Genomic DNA, 17,499 nt, shown 5'->3' on the forward strand with positions numbered 1-17,499 from the left:
GAACAAAAATATGAAATAAAACAAAAATAAAATTAAATAATAATTAGTATAAGTAGCTGTGTTATTCTAGGTAATTTTGTAACTTTACAATAATTGTATATCTAATTACCTAAGTTGATAATACTTATATATCTTATAATATTATTAAGAAGGCACCTCCTGTCGCCTCTTTTATGTTGTCGTGCCTTGCAGGGCGTCACATTTACCTTCTTACTATGTTCCACCTTAATTATGTTTGTGACATGCAATAATTGAATATGAAACGCTACAAAACCAATTGCGGGGTTTGACTGTGGAAGTGGAGTTCGCTCACTGACGACTGGGTCATACATACAATATAAAATGCTAATCTGAGAATAGAAGCTAGTCCTAAATTATCAAAAATAATCATATTTTTGAATTTTAATCAAGAATAAGGTAGTTTCCAATTAGTCAAATCAATTACTTTTTACTGAACTTCAAAACATGAAATTACTATGGAATTTGTATGAGTAAGCAACCTATGAACCTATGGTCATAGAAAAACGGAACAAAATGTCGCACTTCTTACATTTTTCTTCATTAAAATTCATTAATAAGTTGAATAGAAAAAACAAAACGTTTTTGTTACCTTTAGATCTGTCTTTATTTAGTAATCAGAAATTCATAATTTATCTTACACATTGGAACTACCCGATTCCCGCCAAACTTAAAATCGCATGTGCAAGAAACTTCGGTCACCACATGCGCAATATGCACCCGTCGTTAATGTCATATCACGACCTATGACCTATTTTTTTACCCCCATCCCCCCCACCAGTACGCAAAAATTTCAGGTATTACATGGGCGGCTCTGTACATGTTGCTTGAAACTTCCCGCTATTATTAGCCATCCCAGTAAAGTTCACGACGCATGCGCGGAATCTAGCAATAGGTCACTAGATGTGTCCTAAGTCCTCTGGTGCATATTGATTGCTGTATGCACCCGGTACAAAGGAGCCAGGACAGGCATGCGTACAAGTAATACCTGCGCGCGTCTAGACTGCTGACGTCACACGATGCACTAACATTTGGCGCGTCTTTTAAACTTAAAAAATCTTATACACTTTGTATAATCATTTGAATGATAATTTTATTGGGTAGTTTCCTAGGTCACAGATAATTTATAAAATTCTAATTACTAAATAAAGACAGATCTAAAGGTGACAAAAAAGTTTTCTTTTTTTTCTACATAACTTATTTATGAATTTTAATAAAGAAAAATGTAATAATAAGTGCGACATTTTGTCACGTTTTTCTATGACGTCACAGGTTGCCTTTTCATACAAATTCCATAGTAATTTCGTGTTTTGACTTATAGTAAAAAGTAACTGATTTGTACTTTGTTATAGTGGTATTTATACTTTATTAGGTAACTTACAGCAATTATATAAAGACTTAAACAATATCATTTGTTAAAGATAGTACAGCTTTCACAAGTTACCACGTTGTAAGTCTAATGTCTCTTCTTCTTCTAATCCTTTTGTCCCCTGTTGGAATGTAGGGTTCGAATAAGAGATTTCCACTCCTCGCGATCTTTATAGCCTCTGTAACTTGCTCTCATAACTTGCCGAAAGATTTTGATTGCCGGTCTACCCAGTGTCGCCAGGTCTCTTTGGGCCCCTTTTGCGTTTTCCACACGCACACCAGGTCAGAGCTCGTCGGGACGGTTGTTCCACAGGTCTTTTAAGGACATGACCAATGCGCCGCCATTTCCGTGTGTAGATATCAGCCTTCACATGTCTATAGTACCAGAATATTATGATTAATTTATTTATTACTTACTAACTTTATTATAGAATCGATGTGTGTTGCCAAACTTACCAATACATACCTTTACAGGTTCTGAGCGACCACTCAAGCCGAAAATGGAGACCAAGTAAGTATAAAGTATTTAAACGGAAATATCACACCACTGGGTCCTCAGTTCTCATCCTCTCGAACAAATTAACCGATCTGGGTACACGTCAACGTTGAAGCTATCTATTCGAAGTGCTTTTCGCCCTTCGCTTTTTAAGTACAGGATGATAGCACAAGGTCGATCGCAATTTGAACACGTTTTCGTGCGAACTCGTATCGAGCGTACACGTACGAATACGCATGCGAATACGTAGAAATAATCTCAAACAGCTTTCAAGTAGAAAAGAGGCACACTGGATTGCTCGTCGTAGACAATTAGAGCGCAACCGATCTTGGAGCGCTTTCACATATACCTAGGCGTTTTAGTTATTCGACTGCACCGCTTCTATGTTGCGCTACAGAACATACCCATACGTATTTAAGTAGCTCGACTGTCACGTGACAAACACGAATGCTAGGGGTGGCGGATATGCCACCGTATTCTTTAGTCTAGCCTTAGTCTAACGAACGATACAGCTAAACATAAACGTGGGGACTGACTGGTGTTACGAGGCGTTATGTATCGTGTTACACAGCGAGCGCTTGTGAAATCAGTACGAGGAAACAAGGCACTCGCAGCGGGCATCAAAACGGATTTTAGCACACGGCGTAACACCCACCTTAACGTGTATTTTGTCAGGATTGGCGCCAGCTGCACGGCGCCGCATATGCTGGGCAACGAGCTGAACCCGGACAGCGGGGCTGCGGCGCGGCTGCAGGAACAGCTGACGGCGGAACTGGCAGCGCACGCGGCCGGCAGCGCGGGCGGCGACGTGCTTATACCGCCGCCGCTCATCAACAAGGCCCTGCCGGTGACTATACTCCATACAGTCGATCAATTCGTGTCGTAGCACTTAAGGGTGATCGTCGTATTATGTTTCCTTAAAATTCGCTGTCGTACGACGTCGAATGTTACTATCGTCGATCGATTGTCATCCATAGATTGATGTAGTAGCTCCCTTTTGTTAGAGTGCGTGAAACGTCGAGTGAGCAGCGGTTTCGATTAGTTGTTCTTCAATTTAATTTGGTTGTTTGATGTTTGTAGGAGACTGTTAGACGGAGAATAATATATTAATATTAAATAATAATTGTACAATTAACATATGTGTGTGCATTCCAGGGTTCGAGCGGTACCCGCGGCGGGTCGAGCGCTCAGAGCCTCGACCAGTTGCTGGAGCGCCAGTGGGAGCAAGGATCGCAGTTCTTGATGGAGCAAGCGCAGCACTTCGATAGTGAGTTAAATCCAATTATCTTATAGGTGTCCCATTGTATTGTATAACTCGTGCCTGTCAACTTGGGTGTCAAAATGTTGGATCAATAACCGGCCTCATTAATCCTGCGGGTCGCGTTTCGACCAATAGACGCTATCTACATGGATAAACGTCGTACGGCTATTGGTCGAAGCCCGCGATATACATCACGATACGCGTGGTTGTATAACCCGCAGGTGTCAGTGCTATTGTTGAGCTGTCAGGAGACCCCTGACACGACTCATATACTTACTTAAGTATATAGAAGCCGGGACCAACGTCTACGAAAGCATGGAATCATCTTACTTTTCCTGGTTGTAACGTGAAACAGCGTGCGTCCAAACCAAACAAAAGACAGACTCACAAAATGATTTTGACTCGAACCATCGTGAATCGAACCCTCAAGTTGACTCGGACGAGTAGTATCGTATTAGTCATGCAATCAATGTTCATACATTTTAACAATTTTGTGCTTTAGTGTTCATTTTGCGCTTTGCGTACATTGACCAAATTGGAGATATCCTTAGAAAAGCTTCAGTACGATCTACTCTGAGGGAGTGTATGAAACGATTGATGAATGTGGAGAAAGCAAGAGAAGTGTGTCAGGATCGAAGCAAATGGAATTCCATAGTCTCTGCTTACCCCGATGGGAAACAGGCGTGAGTTTCTGATGTGCTATAATTGCCCATAACACAACATTACATTGCACAATAAGTCATCTATCACTGCAGTATATTCATAAAGAAAAAAACATTTGTTGCATTACTAATACCTAACTAATACTTACAATTTTGACACCGATATTTTTAAGCATAGTAAAAGGAGAAGTGCAACCGAATACCGAATACTATTCGGTTTGACAACTACGTTGCGCGTCCGCTTGAGCGGGATCGAAGCCAACAGTTAGCTCCGATTTCGTTAAGGCTGCTTTTCCACCAGAGCTGTGCGAGGCAAATGTCTCGTACGATGAAGTGTTGTTTTGTATGTAGAATAACCTCGCTTCGCTAAACCCTTTCCCACTAGAGCTGAGCCGAGCGAGGCTAGGAAAATTAAGTTATTCTATTGGTAGATTTTTACCTCGCATCCGCTTACCTACCTCGCACAGCTCTGGTGGAAAAGTAGCCTAAAGAGGACGTGCAGCTGCGCTTTTTTCTTTTTACTATGGTCGATGTTGTGGCCCAGTATAGGAAGAGTGGAGCGACTATGTTTATTATCAGTGGATGTGTTTACAGTAGCGTCGCTGTTGTCGTGCCTGCACCAGCTGCGGACAGAGAACGTGCGGCTGGAGGAACATGTGGGCAGTCTGCTGCAGCGCCGCGACCACCTGCTCGCCGTCAACGCGCGGCTCGCTATACCGCTCACCACCGGTAAACTCACACAAACACTTCTATCTGAGATACTTGCCGAGTAACCCGCCGAGACATTTCACTCGGCCTAGTGACCACTTGACATGTAATAACATAATCTCATCGCATTGGTCTAACAGAAAGCTCGATGAGGTGTAGATACTTTCTTCATTTTGCGATGTACCTCTAACTACCCTAATTGGGATATAGTCGTTCTTCTATCGTATGGGTGGATTACCAAGCTCATCAACCCTGGGTCAGGGTTATTATTAAGCCGCCAAAGGTCTCTGACATGACTCGTGTAACGATTATGTACCTACTTACATCAAGAAGTATCACGGATCATCCTACTTTCGGACGATCGGGTGATCATCCTGCAATGTCCTAACCTAACCAGGGCTCACAAAGAGATTTTTGTGATATGTCCCCACCGGGTTTCGAACCCGGGACCTCAGAATCGTGAGCCTGTTACCACTGTACCACGCAGGCTGTTAAACTATAACAGAGTTGAAGAGTGTGTATTGTGTCCAGTTCCACCGGGCCCACCGGAGCCGCAGCGCTGCCCGCGGGAGAACGGGTCGCAGGTGCGCGGCCCGCCGCCGTCCGTACGCGCCGCCGAGACTATTACCTCCGAGAGATCCCACCAGGTAGTGTCCGACCGAAACAAGATTTCGCCCGAAACATAAACCGAAATAAATAATAATTAAATGCTATTAATTTGTAATTTTATAAGTATCTTTTTAAGTTCATAGAAGCAGATTAATAGTTTAACTCCTCTAATATTTCTCTATTTTATTTGATATAGGATGAGAAACAGGCCCTGTCACTATTCAACTGAATATTGACTGATATATTATAAAAATGAATGAAAGTATTCTAATCAAGCAGAATAATAAAGAAGGTATACTTATCTGCAGTCCAAAAGACTAAACATATACGGACGAGCAATGCGAGCTTTAATTTTAAATTACAAGGTACTTCACGTATTGCACACGCGCCGCTTTAATATGTTTAGTCCTTTAAATACACACAACTCAGGATGTGACGCCATAGCGAATGGCTTCCTGGTAATGCTTCTAATAAGGCGGAACGTTTTTCATAAACAGTTTACGCATTTTTTTATGAAAACTTATAAATGAATAGTCATAAAAATAGATTTTTTACCAAATATTTTCGCGAACCTAGAATAAATTTGTTTTTGCCGAAAAACAATCCGCCTTAATTATGTATCTTACAGGTTGACGTAACCGGTAAATTATACAAAATTTTTGTAGGTAATGCCCTCCTCCATCAGTGGATCATGATACAACTATAACGGAAATATAAATCGATTGTGGTGAATATATTTTGGCATGACAGTCCAATGTAGAGTTTAGGTCACCGGCTTTAGGTATATAATATAAAATGCTTGAGCACTCGGATTTTATGTTATTCGAGTGTTTTTTTATTCAGTTAAGGACCATCGTGGCTGCAGGCGAAAACTACATTCCTCAATACTGGGAGCTTCTAAGACCTCAACGAGAGCAGGTCAGCTTGAAAAAAATATATATTCTTATAAATATATATATGTTGTTGTTGCGACCTACGTCATAAGTGACTGAGAATACTTGTATGACTGACTGGACACAGGTTCTAAGCGTTCCACGTGAAAAGGTTCTAACAGTGGATGACGTCAACTTATGGCGGGTAACTTATCTTCACCTATATGTGTTGGAAAATGCGTCTTTTATTTGATCGGTCTATCTGGCCAAAAATAAAGAATGTGTTTGTTACAAAACTTTTTTGTAGATATATCTTTGCTGGAATACTAACAAAATTTTCTAATAATGTGTAAATAAATACAATTCTGTTTCCGTTATTGTCATTGCGAAGAAAAGTCTAGTCTTTGAATAAAACGATCTCCAGCCAGATAGACTGAACGTTGAATCATGTAACTGTATTTGTTGACGATGTACGAATGAACGCGGCCGCACGGTCACCAAAGACTGATAAGAGTGGATGGCAAAATGTATTTCACACACCAAGCATAGATGTTGAAGCTGGAATTTAACGACCAAACCTAAGACCCAACCTTTGCAATAATTGATTCGGGAATATTTTATCACTGTTTCTCACTGGCCTCGGTTTGGTGCCCCTACCATAATGAAAGAAACAGTGCTGTCAAGACTAAGAATTATAATAACCTCCGGTCATCTCTTAAATAAGTTTTCCTAAGTTGTGTGTTGTTGTGGACTATTTTTCTATGCAGTTGATACGTCAACTCGCGCCGTCCGGCGATATCGGCAACGGCTTTCTGCACCTGTGGCAATGGCATCAGCTGCTGGAGTACCGCGCCCAGGTCAGAGATACACAAGTGAACTGTCAAATATAATTGTTACATTAAAATTACTACATTATGTGGATTTGTTTTTGATGCGCAGCTAACACTACGAGTTATCCCCGGACTATTGCAAGAAATAAGAAGCCTCACTTTCGTGAACAATGAACAGCTGCAACACCAAGTCTACAAGGTCAGAAGAACAATCTACGATGGACTTAAATATAATTAGTTTTCAATGAACCCGGGTTGTATTTAAACAATGTTTTCCTACACAGCTCCGGCGCCAGATTATGGCAATTGAGAATGAGTGGGAGGACTCCGCTCGTCGGCGACAGGATCGTATGATTGCGTATCAGCGACAGGTTAGATTGCTAGTACGAGATATGGTCCAAACTATACTGGTCTGAATCAAATTTACGTCTAACATGTACTATCAATTTCGTTTATCTAATTCGGGGATAAAAACCCCTGATAATTTTGCCCTCCCCCTATCCCTTAGAAATGTCAAAGTACATATTTAAACTGGAATATGGCACCGCAATTTGTCATCTGGTCGAGGATTCTGACAATATTTCCCGTCGTCAAAGAATGGTAAAGGTGATAGTGGATCGCACTGCGTTTCCTGGCAACACCAAGATGGTAAAAGAAGGTTTGAGCGGCAGACGCCACGCCGGGACGGCCAAAGACATAGAAACACTGGCAACTAGGCTGTCAAAATCTACAGTCCTTAAAGTCCAGGCTAAGATCTCAAGAAATATATCAAGAAATATATAAAAAAAGATATCAAGAAATATGACTAACATAGTAGAAGCTACCGCGTTATCCTTATGAAGGAATTACCAGAAGTAATCGAGCACATACGTCGTGCAATACCGATCAAAATCCCGTGGATACATCATGATAATGCACCTGCCTGACCATTCGAACGCTGAAATTCACCACCCACCTGCAGTCAGGACTGCTTCGAAACGTAAAGTAAATTTGTGGGCTAGAAAATTATCTTTTGTTGATAAAGAAAACACTGAATTTCAACCTGTTTAAAAAACTTTACTGAAGCAACGGTCTGAAAAATGCGTTAAATAAATCGAATATATATAATACATAGTATTTTCTTTGAGATACCGGACACTTTTGGACCATACCTCGTATGCCTCGTCTCTATGTATTCTGTACCATAGCCGCGTGATCGCAGATTTATTTTTAGCTTGAATACTATCTTTGTTGCCGCCATATCCCTCTGTGCTCTGTTCTATAAAAAGTAAATGTGTGTCAAAATTAATGTAAATGTACATTTCAGCTGATGATGCGCGAAGTGCAACAGAAGCCCAGCTGAAAGGAGCAGGGCGGCGGCAGAGGCGGCGGCGGGGCAGGCAACGGCCGCGGCGGTGACTACGGGGCTAGCGGCAGCGGCTACGGCGGCGGCTACAGCGGTAGCGACATGGGCTACGGCGGCCACGCCAGTGGCTACGGCGGCAACGGCAGCGGCTACAGCGGCAACGGCAGCGGCCCCAACATTACCGGCAGTGGCAATTACGGTGGTGCCAGGGGCATCGGTGGCGGTGCCGGTGCTTCTGGTAGTGGTAGTTATAGTGGTGCCAGTGGTAGCTTCATTTATAGTGGTGCAAGTGGTAGTGGCATGTATAGTGGTGCCAGTGGTAGCGGCATGTATAGCGGTGCCAGCGGTAGCGGCAATTATTACGATGTCGGTCCCATCGGCATTGGTGGTAGTGCCCGCGGCGATATCCGGGGCGGCGGCGGAGGCGACGTTCAAGGCAGAAGCAGCGTCGCCGCGACGGCTAGCCAGCCAGTGCCGGGCCCGTCGTCCGCCGACCCGGACGCGCTGCGTACTGTCCACACCTTCATCATGCTCGAGCAGCGCCGCAGAGCTGACTTCTCCATCGATTCCATCCTCAAGTCGGACTAGACGCGCGGCCTCCCGGCTGCCGCTTCCCGGCCAGTACTTGACGCGCAACTCGATCAGCACGTCGATTAACACTGGCCGCCGCGGACGCTCTAGTGCATTTCGTTTAGTGCCGCGTTGTTAACCCTAGATATGTCGACATACCAGACGGCATAGATTATATATTTTTTCTTTTGTAGATCTGCGTACCGACATTCTAAGGGTTATTAGTAGACTGACAAGACTATACATCATTGTCCAGGCGTAATATTCCAAAACTGTTATCCCTAAGTAATCTTTCAGTGTTCTACAGTGATTATTACAGTCGTTTAAACAAAAACAATATATGTTTACATTCTTACAATGGTCGATGTTGTGTGTCGCATATATAACTCGCTGTGTAATAACAAAAATACATGTTGATTTTAATCATAAAAGTGAAATGCATGAAAAATTAAACAATATTTAAGTAAATTATATTTTTCTTAAATAAAGTTAGTGGAATTATAACCGAAGCTGTATTTTGTACAAAGTGCAAAAGCTATCAGATGGTATGTATCTTCTCTGGGCTGGATCAAATATCTGCACATCGGCAGATTTATTTGTTAAGTCTTATATAAAATGATGTGAGACTGAAAAGCCAAATGTATACACGTTCGTTACTAGATAGAATTCTCTTCTAATAACATAGTTGTACTAATATAAATGAAGACTATAATAGTAAATGTTTATGCAATTCCTTTTTACTGAGTATTTACTCGCCCAGTTATTTGACTGGCGGACATAAATGTCTTACCTAAATCAGATAGAGATAAGTAATACAAAATTAACATTAAGACCTACTATGATTAAAAAGTCGAGCTTTTAACATTTCGATGTGACGATTTTAATTACATTTCAATATGATAGTAAAGTTGTTGATGTTTAATTTAAGTACATAAATATGTGGACAAAATGTTTTGTATAGACCATTTAGTGATTATATTTAGTAATTATTATTCAATGTCAGTTTAACGTAAGAGCAAAATAATGTTGAAACGAAGGATCTCTGTGTTGTACTGATTAAGTCAAGCCAATGTTCGAATAGCGAATGGACAATGAAGAGCTAAGCTTCGGACTTCAAACAAAACACATAGTTAGAAAAAGTGTAATTAGTAATAGATTCTTTTTGTGATGGTTGTTTTCATACTTTGGCGGCAAAATTGAAATGCATTTATAATCAACATATTTGGAGTCAATTACTAAATGTGCTAGTAGATATGCGGATTCAATATATGTCCAATCAATATTAGTGGTTGTTTTATTTACTAGTTGCTACTGCCCTTAATTTCCGTTTACAGATCGTAGAAAATTTAATATCGCTAATGAACATACATACATAGACTCGCACCGTAATTCCTAATAGTATACCATCAAATAGAATCAGGTCCAAATTATGATGGTAGGGAGTACTATTTCATAAGAGTTTATTGACATTAGTTACAAACTGAAGTATGCAAGCGTTCCCCAGATAATAGGTATTTTCAAAACGTCAAGCCAGCGGGATCAAAGAACTGCCTTTATAACTTTGGAACCGTTGAAGTACTAATTTCGGTATTTTGCAGGGGGTGAGTACTATTTCGATAGTAATTTTTGGTGAAAGACCTTGTCGTTAACTCTCGCCAAATTTCGCTCACCGTCAAGCTAGCAAATGCAATAAAACATGGCTATAAATCCAGAACCGTGATGGTACTATTTATTTCAATAAGAGTACTATGGTATGGTATGGTAAAATTATTTTTTCGTGCCCATTTTTTTTTTGAGGCCGCTAGCTTGACGCACACAATCTTCGTGACAAATCCTATGTACCAACAGAAAGGTGTCAACATTTGACTTTATTTGACCAAAATCGTACCACGGCCAAGTATATTTCCATTTTAAAATGGACGAAAATTTCAAGTTAATTTGTTACTTTCAATGTCAATTTCATTGTCATTTCGTTACTTTCGAGTACCTTCCTTTCGAGTGACCAGTTTGATAATCATTATCTTTTCGAGTCTCTAAACTTGTTCTATGGAACATATTGAAATAAAAATGTACCTATTAAAATTAAATGTCCTATAGAGCAAATAAAACTAAAAAGTCATTTTGTCCGAAATGACGTCTCATTTCTATGAAACAAATGGGACCTACCCGTCACATTGTCATGATCTTGAGGGCAGTCTCGAAGCTGAGATGAGTTTATTAATACCACCCTAAGACTTATTTTAGGACATTTATAATCTATTTATTTTTAATCTGAGTGTCATAAAACATGTGAAGCTTTTCTATTATCTTGTGGGTTGTGAGGCAGATGAGCAACCTCGGCAACCCTGGTGTCAGGGTTATTATTGAGCCATCAAAGGCCCCAGTTATGGCTGTAACGACTACGCAAGTAGTAACCGGGTCCAACAACTTAACTGAGACTCAACTTGCCTTCCGAGCATGGAAGATCTTAAAAAAAAAATGGGGAAACTTCAAAAGCGTGACAGCATCTGAGGACAGCATAGACCTTTTGTGTGACAGCAAAGAGTTTAGTAATGTATAGGGTGTGTGACATTGACTTTAGTTGAGGAACTCGAAATATTTTAACTAGGTAAAAATATAATATCCAAGTATTGTTTCATAGATTACCGTCGATGGCGAAAGAACTGAAAAAGTTAGTACCTGAATTTACAAATACATTATACCTAAGCATATCCCCTAAGTACATTTCAATCGATAGACATATTATAGAAGAACTAAATCTACTCTAGAAGTTCTCTATTATTATACTCCATATATATATATACTCTATTATACAAGCACTAGCTTTTGCCCGCGACTTCGTCCGCGTGGCGTGTTATAAAAGAGAGATATTTGTGTGTGTGGAAGTGCATATCAAATTTCAAGCATCTACTTATGCAGTTTAGATTTTTTCATACAAATGTTTCTTCCCGCTAACTCCCGTTCCGTGGGATTTTTTTAAATATCCTGTTGCAACTAAGCTTTAAGTTAACTAAGGTACCTGCATGCCAAATTTCAAGCGTCTAACTTAAGCGGTTTAGATTTTTCATACAAAAGGATTTTCCCGCTAATTCCCGTTCCCGTGGGAATTCCGGGAATTCCTTTCTTAGTGCACCTCTACGCTATCTAAGCTACGTCCCTTCCACAAGTGCCTACGTTTAGCCGTTTAGGCTGTGCGTTGATATGTCAGTCAGTCAGTTTCTCCTTTTATATATTTAGATAGCCATGTGGTTAGCCAATAAGTACTTTCACATAGCGACCGCGGTAGGAAAAATAATAATGGTCTATAATAGATCTTCCCCACGGCATAGAAGAAAGGTTGGAAGGGCCAAAGGAGCGCGAAACGCGCGCCGTAGAAGTATGAAGAAATAGTTCATACTTCAACTTTGCAATCCACTCGTCCTCAAACTTTACGACCCATGGAGCTCCGCGATATTATAAAAAGGTTGTCTTAGGCATTGTAACCTGCAAGGCTTTTGTCCGGCAAATATCGACTATCATGCAAAGAATGCTAAAAACTTTACTGTGTGTGATCGGCTATTTATCAAAAACTACCTTTGTTTCATACAAAGTTACGAAAAGTAATGATAAAATTGCAGCTTATCACATAAAATATGCATTGTCGGTAAAGTGGTTATCGTAGTTATCTGTCTACAGGAGTAGTAGTAAAAGAACGGGGTTGAACCGGCAACAGCGGTTCTCATACAAAATGCGCGTTATGGCCTTTCCAGCCTTTTTCTTCTATTCCGTGAACTTCCCCATACAGTTTAAAATTATAGTTGTGGTCTCACAATTTTTCATCATTGGAATATTATATTTCAGCTTCCCAGAGTGTCAACTTCACAATATTCAAGAACCTTGCACATGGATACCCAATAGTCACAAGAAGTCGTCGCAAAGAATTAAAAATATATCTAAACATTTTAAGGCCGCCGCGGGTGTGTTGGTGTACATAGTATTAGCCGCCAGTTTTTTCTACGTGTTCTCGATTTGGCTTACTAATACTGATTATTCGGATCTTTTACCCAGATATGACCTGATCCAGAAAAAAAAAAGACCGGCCATTGTTTGGTACACCCCTGAATTTGGAGACATTCGAGTGTCCAACAAAGAAATAAATTGTTTCACACAACATCAGCTATATAAGTGCGATGTGTACCAGCGACAATCACAACCAGATGATACTAAAGCATTCCTGTTCTATGCGCCCTCTTTAAATCAGTTTCCTCTGCCGCGTGATTCTAATGTATTATGGGGATTGCTACAAGATGAAACGCCTATAAATAATTTTATCTTCATGCATGAGAAAGCCTTAAACTTGTTTAACTTTTCCGCCACTTACAGTAGACACAGTGACGTGCCCTTTCCTCTGATGGCGATGCTAGGGCTAGACTTACTAACCAGCACACAGTACTTTAGCAACACGCAGAAAAAAAACGTTCATCTTTCAAAAATTGCACCCGTCATGTACCTACAATCAGATACGTGGACTTCAACTAACAGAGACGCGTTTGTAAAAAAACTAATGCAATATATTAAAATAGACTCTTATGGGAGCTCCTTACACAATAAAAACCTACCAATCAACAAAATTTACACCAATCCTAGATTGCACGATTTATATATATATAGGTCATACAAATACCTGTATGACCCCGATCTGCTAGAATTTATAGGAAGATACAAGTTTTTCATAGCTATAGAAAATGCAGTGTGTGATGACTATGCATCTGAGAAGTTGTGGCGCGCTTTACAAGTGGGTGTGGTGCCGATCTACTTCGGTTCGCCGCTGATTAGGGACTGGCTGCCGAACAACAAGTCAGCCATACTGCTGGAGGACTATCCCACGCCGGAGTTGCTTAGTCAACACCTGCATTACCTTCTGCAAAACGATTCTGCGTACGAAGAGTATCTTACTCATAAAACTTTACGACAAATCTCAAATCAAAAACTTATCAGCGAAATCAAACTGAGACCGTATCAGAATAATTTGAGCACAATTATGGAAAAGTTTGAATGTTTTATGTGTGAGAAGCTTCATAGCAAACGAACTACTGAAGTAAATATGATGACAAAAAAGCAGTTCAATTGTCCGCCTGTAATGTCTGCTCTGTCGCCCAATGGGCCTGGTGAGCCTGGTGACTTTGTTTGGCGTGAAGTTATACACGGCTATCTAACTAGGATAGATAGAATATATGAAGAGCTACGGTATGCAGACAGTACAGTGTGCTCCTCGAATTCTAGTTGGCGTCAAGAATAAAGATGCAAAATAAAATGACGCTCTGTAACAGGTCAAACTAAGTTCTAAATAAAATTTACATTTAACTAAAATTACTTAGTTCTTTTTTTTGTAAGTATTACGAGTAGTTCCCATTTGTTCTAGAGAACTGACGTCACTAGGACAAAATTGGACAATATTTTCTTATTCTTTTCCATAGAACTATATACAAGCATCTCCATCCTGATTCATTCATTTAAATTGGGAATAAAATTTTCCAAATAGTTCTATGTACATAATATTATCTAAACTGCTGAAAAGGCAATATCTAAGTGATGTTATAGAAGATTCTCAGGGTCAGAATATTGAAGAAGAATCACAAAGTATTTTATCACCGATGTATAAAAAAGTAAATTATTTCAAGTGGCCAGTTGATAATCAAATCACTAAGGAGTCTTGTTATCGTGTTCCATAGAACTATTGAGAAAGTGAAATATAAATATGAAATATTAATAAATATTAATGGGGTGGCCAGAGCTGCAAGGAAGTAAACAAAAAGCAACTTTCGCTCACTTTTGATACAAAGCCTTACCTAAATATTGTGCGGAGGTAAGTCGTCAGGCCATCATCCAATACTTTGAAAGGACACAGAAGTATTTATTTTTTATTTATAGTAGATATGCGGTTGTTTATCTGCAATGTCTTCCGTTTAGGTTTGGATCCCGTGCAATTAAATGTATTGATTTTTATAAAATATTTGTGTTAAAACCCTGTTTTACTGGTAATATAGAATGATAATAGCAGGTCGTGCTCGTGGCAATTGTAATTAGTATAATTACACGGGCCGTTATCGCGACAGCCGCGGCTTAGCCGCGACCATTCGGTAGCGAGGTATAGGGACGCGAAGGTTGCAACAGCGATAATGCCAATCAGAGTTTTATAACCAATAAAACGCTTTATTGTATGTGCAATTCACAAGACATACAAAAAAAGCCTATACTGAGGTGGGCGGCAGCCTTATCGCTAAGACCGATTGCTTCCAGACATCCTTCGCCAGAGGATATATGTAAAACTGCAATGTGTGCACAAATAAATAGAAAACAGTAATACATAGACGTCGTGATAACTATAAAGGACAATGAGTCAAAACATTCCCCTTCACCAACAGATCGACATACCTCATTCGAAGCGTCTTAACAGGTTGATATTTTTGTTCTATGGCGACTTTCTCGAAATACGCGGGGTTTAGTCGAATTTCGGGGTTTCAAGAATGATTTTGGGTTCTTCCTGGTACTCGTAAATCATTGTTTCAACCGACAGATTCCATATATAAAAACTAATTTCTTACTGAAGTAAGTACATACTGATAATACTAATGAAAACACTTACACGTATAAAGTATCTGTTGGAAGGGGGGACGGGTCTCATACAGTTACGGTCATGATCCTATATGGACCTTCTCTTAGCCGGCTGCCGTTGCATCATGTAATTGAGTCAATTTAGATCAACTCCTCGATATTATCTATAGGATGAAATGAAAATACCATTCTTATCACACGCTGCTAATCCACTGATTCGGGGTCTAATTAAACTTATATCGCTATTATCAGGCAAAAACATTTACTAAGATACAGGTGCAATCACAGGGCTCTCGGCCGTCGAGGCTGACCATTGTAGTATTAGTGATAAAATAATAAATACATTTTATAAAACATGTGTGGGTTTGCGTGTGGACTGACCACCACAGTGCTGAGTGCCGTCCTAGCCGTCATTATTGGAGTCGTAGGGTATGCAGTACTCCCCGGAGTTATTGATAACCTTATCGTGGCCGTAAGTACTCAATTTACCACCAGCGATGATAATTTAAGCAAGTCACGGTACCTACATTCCAGAATTTCAATAAGTTTAAAAACACGTCAATCTAGCATATTAGGTACATCGATACATAATCCTTTTTTGTCCGCGGTACGATCACGGAGCTCGACTGGTAGATACATGGGTGTTTTATTTTGCCAGAGGTCCATTTAATCGAACTAATACGATAAAATAATTGAGGCAAAAAAGGAACATAAGTACCTAGTTACTTTATCTAATAGCCCTGTCATGTCCTGCGCTATAACTCGCTTGTTAAACCCTATACATTCGTGTAATATTTTCAGAACGTCGTTTTAATAGATGACACGATCCAACTGGAGAGGTTTGAGCGGGTGCCATTCCCCCTGAACTTCACAGTCCGTGTGTGGAACATCACCAATGCTGAACAGGTGCTGAATGGAGCTGTCCCCGTTATGAACGAAGTCGGACCTTTCATTTACAGGCAAGATTTAAAACTATCAAACATGCTTGCTTCGCTCATAAAGACCTTAATTACATAAAATAAACCTTCAAAATCAGTCTAAAACGTAAGAAAGAAAACTTTCATTGAATAGTGTGAAACTTGTGAAAGTCAGGTCAAGTATTAGTAGGGAACTCGGCGAAGAGATGTCACTGCAAAGGCATGGCCATTTTAGTCTAGTCACCTCACACGTTTATAGGTAAGTACCTAAGTACATTTTTAATTATTGCTCGTATAGGTAAGTAACATTGTATTTAAAAAAATATCTCGCTTTTTTAATCGATTATAAAATTACGCAGAAATTGAATGGATTTGTGGCGTATGACAAGGCTGAATGATGTTGTAGCCAGTGCCAAGTAAATTCGACTCACGCTTGGCCAGATGTCACACCGCTCGCCCCCGCACCTCCCTCACCTCTCTCTCTTGGGTGAAAGTTGGGTGAAAGGCTTGCTAGGCGACAGGTGCACTTTTAACTCGCTCTGAGATTTTTATATAAATTACTGGATTGTGTTGTGTATTCTGTCCTACCCGTGTATATTGATGAACAAAGAAGTTACCCATCATAGTTCGGACTTTTATTTATAAAAGGAGGCCCATCTCCTCAGATTATTAAACAATATTGTATTTTGCCGCAAATGGCATTAACTACTTGGCCGGACTCATTGGGAACGCTGAGGGATTCAATAAAGTAGTAGCATGTATTAAACTAATAAGTATACACAGTAGGTAGGTACTATTGCCAGGACAAGATCTTTCGCCAAATCATTTTTGACATTTGACCCAGCTTTTTAAGCACTATAAAATGTTGACTCATTCTTTATCCATAGCAAATGGTAAAAATGAATTCTCACTACCATATTTCCCACAGGTTACGAGTGCAAAGAGTCATTGAAAACGTAGAAGAAGACGAGCTCACCTACCGACTGCTTTATCACTTCGAGTTCGATGACGTCGCGTCCCATCCCAACAGGGACGACGATATGGTCACCATAGTCAACGTAGCCTACCATGTAAGCCATTCAATACTTCCTTCTTTGTTTTGTCCTGCTGTTTCATTCAAATCGTGGGGCTTATTACACCTCAAGGTCACGGGTGGTTACCATGGTTACTCCCCACCAACTCGCTCGAGATCGTGGCTTCCATGGTAACGACCCGCCGATTTGCTATTAGACTACACGATCTGATCGGG

General features: G+C 40.2%; 3 protein-coding genes across 14 annotated transcripts in view; all 3 read left to right on the forward strand.

Moving 5' to 3' along the window:
- Positions 1–10,024, forward strand: part of LOC126380251 (protein AF-10) — a 32,410-nt gene extending 22,386 nt beyond the window's left edge. For 6 of the 12 annotated variants that reach the window (XM_050029518.1, XM_050029524.1, XM_050029523.1 and 3 more), the window contains 10 exons: positions 1,861–1,897; positions 2,558–2,729; positions 3,038–3,149; positions 4,385–4,534; positions 5,045–5,160; positions 5,966–6,040; positions 6,762–6,851; positions 6,934–7,023; positions 7,109–7,195; positions 8,131–10,024. In XM_050029518.1, coding sequence (XP_049885475.1) covers positions 1,861–1,897; positions 2,558–2,729; positions 3,038–3,149; positions 4,385–4,534; positions 5,045–5,160; positions 5,966–6,040; positions 6,762–6,851; positions 6,934–7,023; positions 7,109–7,195; positions 8,131–8,166 — 965 coding nt within the window. In that variant the 3' untranslated portion in view covers positions 8,167–10,024. The remainder of the gene's footprint in view (positions 1–1,860; positions 1,898–2,557; positions 2,730–3,037; positions 3,150–4,384; positions 4,535–5,044; positions 5,161–5,965; positions 6,041–6,761; positions 6,852–6,933; positions 7,024–7,108; positions 7,196–8,130) is intronic. The other 6 variants (XM_050029521.1, XM_050029530.1, XM_050029522.1 and 3 more) reach the window with 5 other exon arrangements.
- On the forward strand, positions 8,272–8,757 carry LOC126380247 (sericin-1-like). The gene has a single exon (XM_050029513.1). It carries the CDS (start codon positions 8,272–8,274, stop codon positions 8,755–8,757), a length of 486 nt encoding a protein of 161 aa, XP_049885470.1.
- A 5,602-nt stretch (positions 10,025–15,626) lies between the features above and the next one.
- LOC126380778 (sensory neuron membrane protein 2) overlaps positions 15,627–17,499 on the forward strand; it is a 31,626-nt gene continuing 29,753 nt past the window's right edge. Inside the window, exons 1-3 of the mRNA XM_050030378.1 lie at positions 15,627–15,805; positions 16,135–16,292; positions 17,179–17,320. Of these exons, the coding sequence (XP_049886335.1) occupies positions 15,689–15,805; positions 16,135–16,292; positions 17,179–17,320 (417 nt within the window). The 5' untranslated portion in view covers positions 15,627–15,688. The remainder of the gene's footprint in view (positions 15,806–16,134; positions 16,293–17,178; positions 17,321–17,499) is intronic.

Source organism: Pectinophora gossypiella, chromosome Z (genome assembly GCF_024362695.1).
Source record: "Pectinophora gossypiella chromosome Z, ilPecGoss1.1, whole genome shotgun sequence".
Classification (NCBI taxonomy): domain Eukaryota; kingdom Metazoa; phylum Arthropoda; class Insecta; order Lepidoptera; family Gelechiidae; genus Pectinophora; species Pectinophora gossypiella.

Excerpts from the sequence above, each read along its gene's own strand:
- LOC126380247 (XM_050029513.1), top strand. The coding sequence starts at position 8,272 with ATGGGCTACGGCGGCCACGCCAGTGGCTACGGCGGCAACGGCAGCGGC.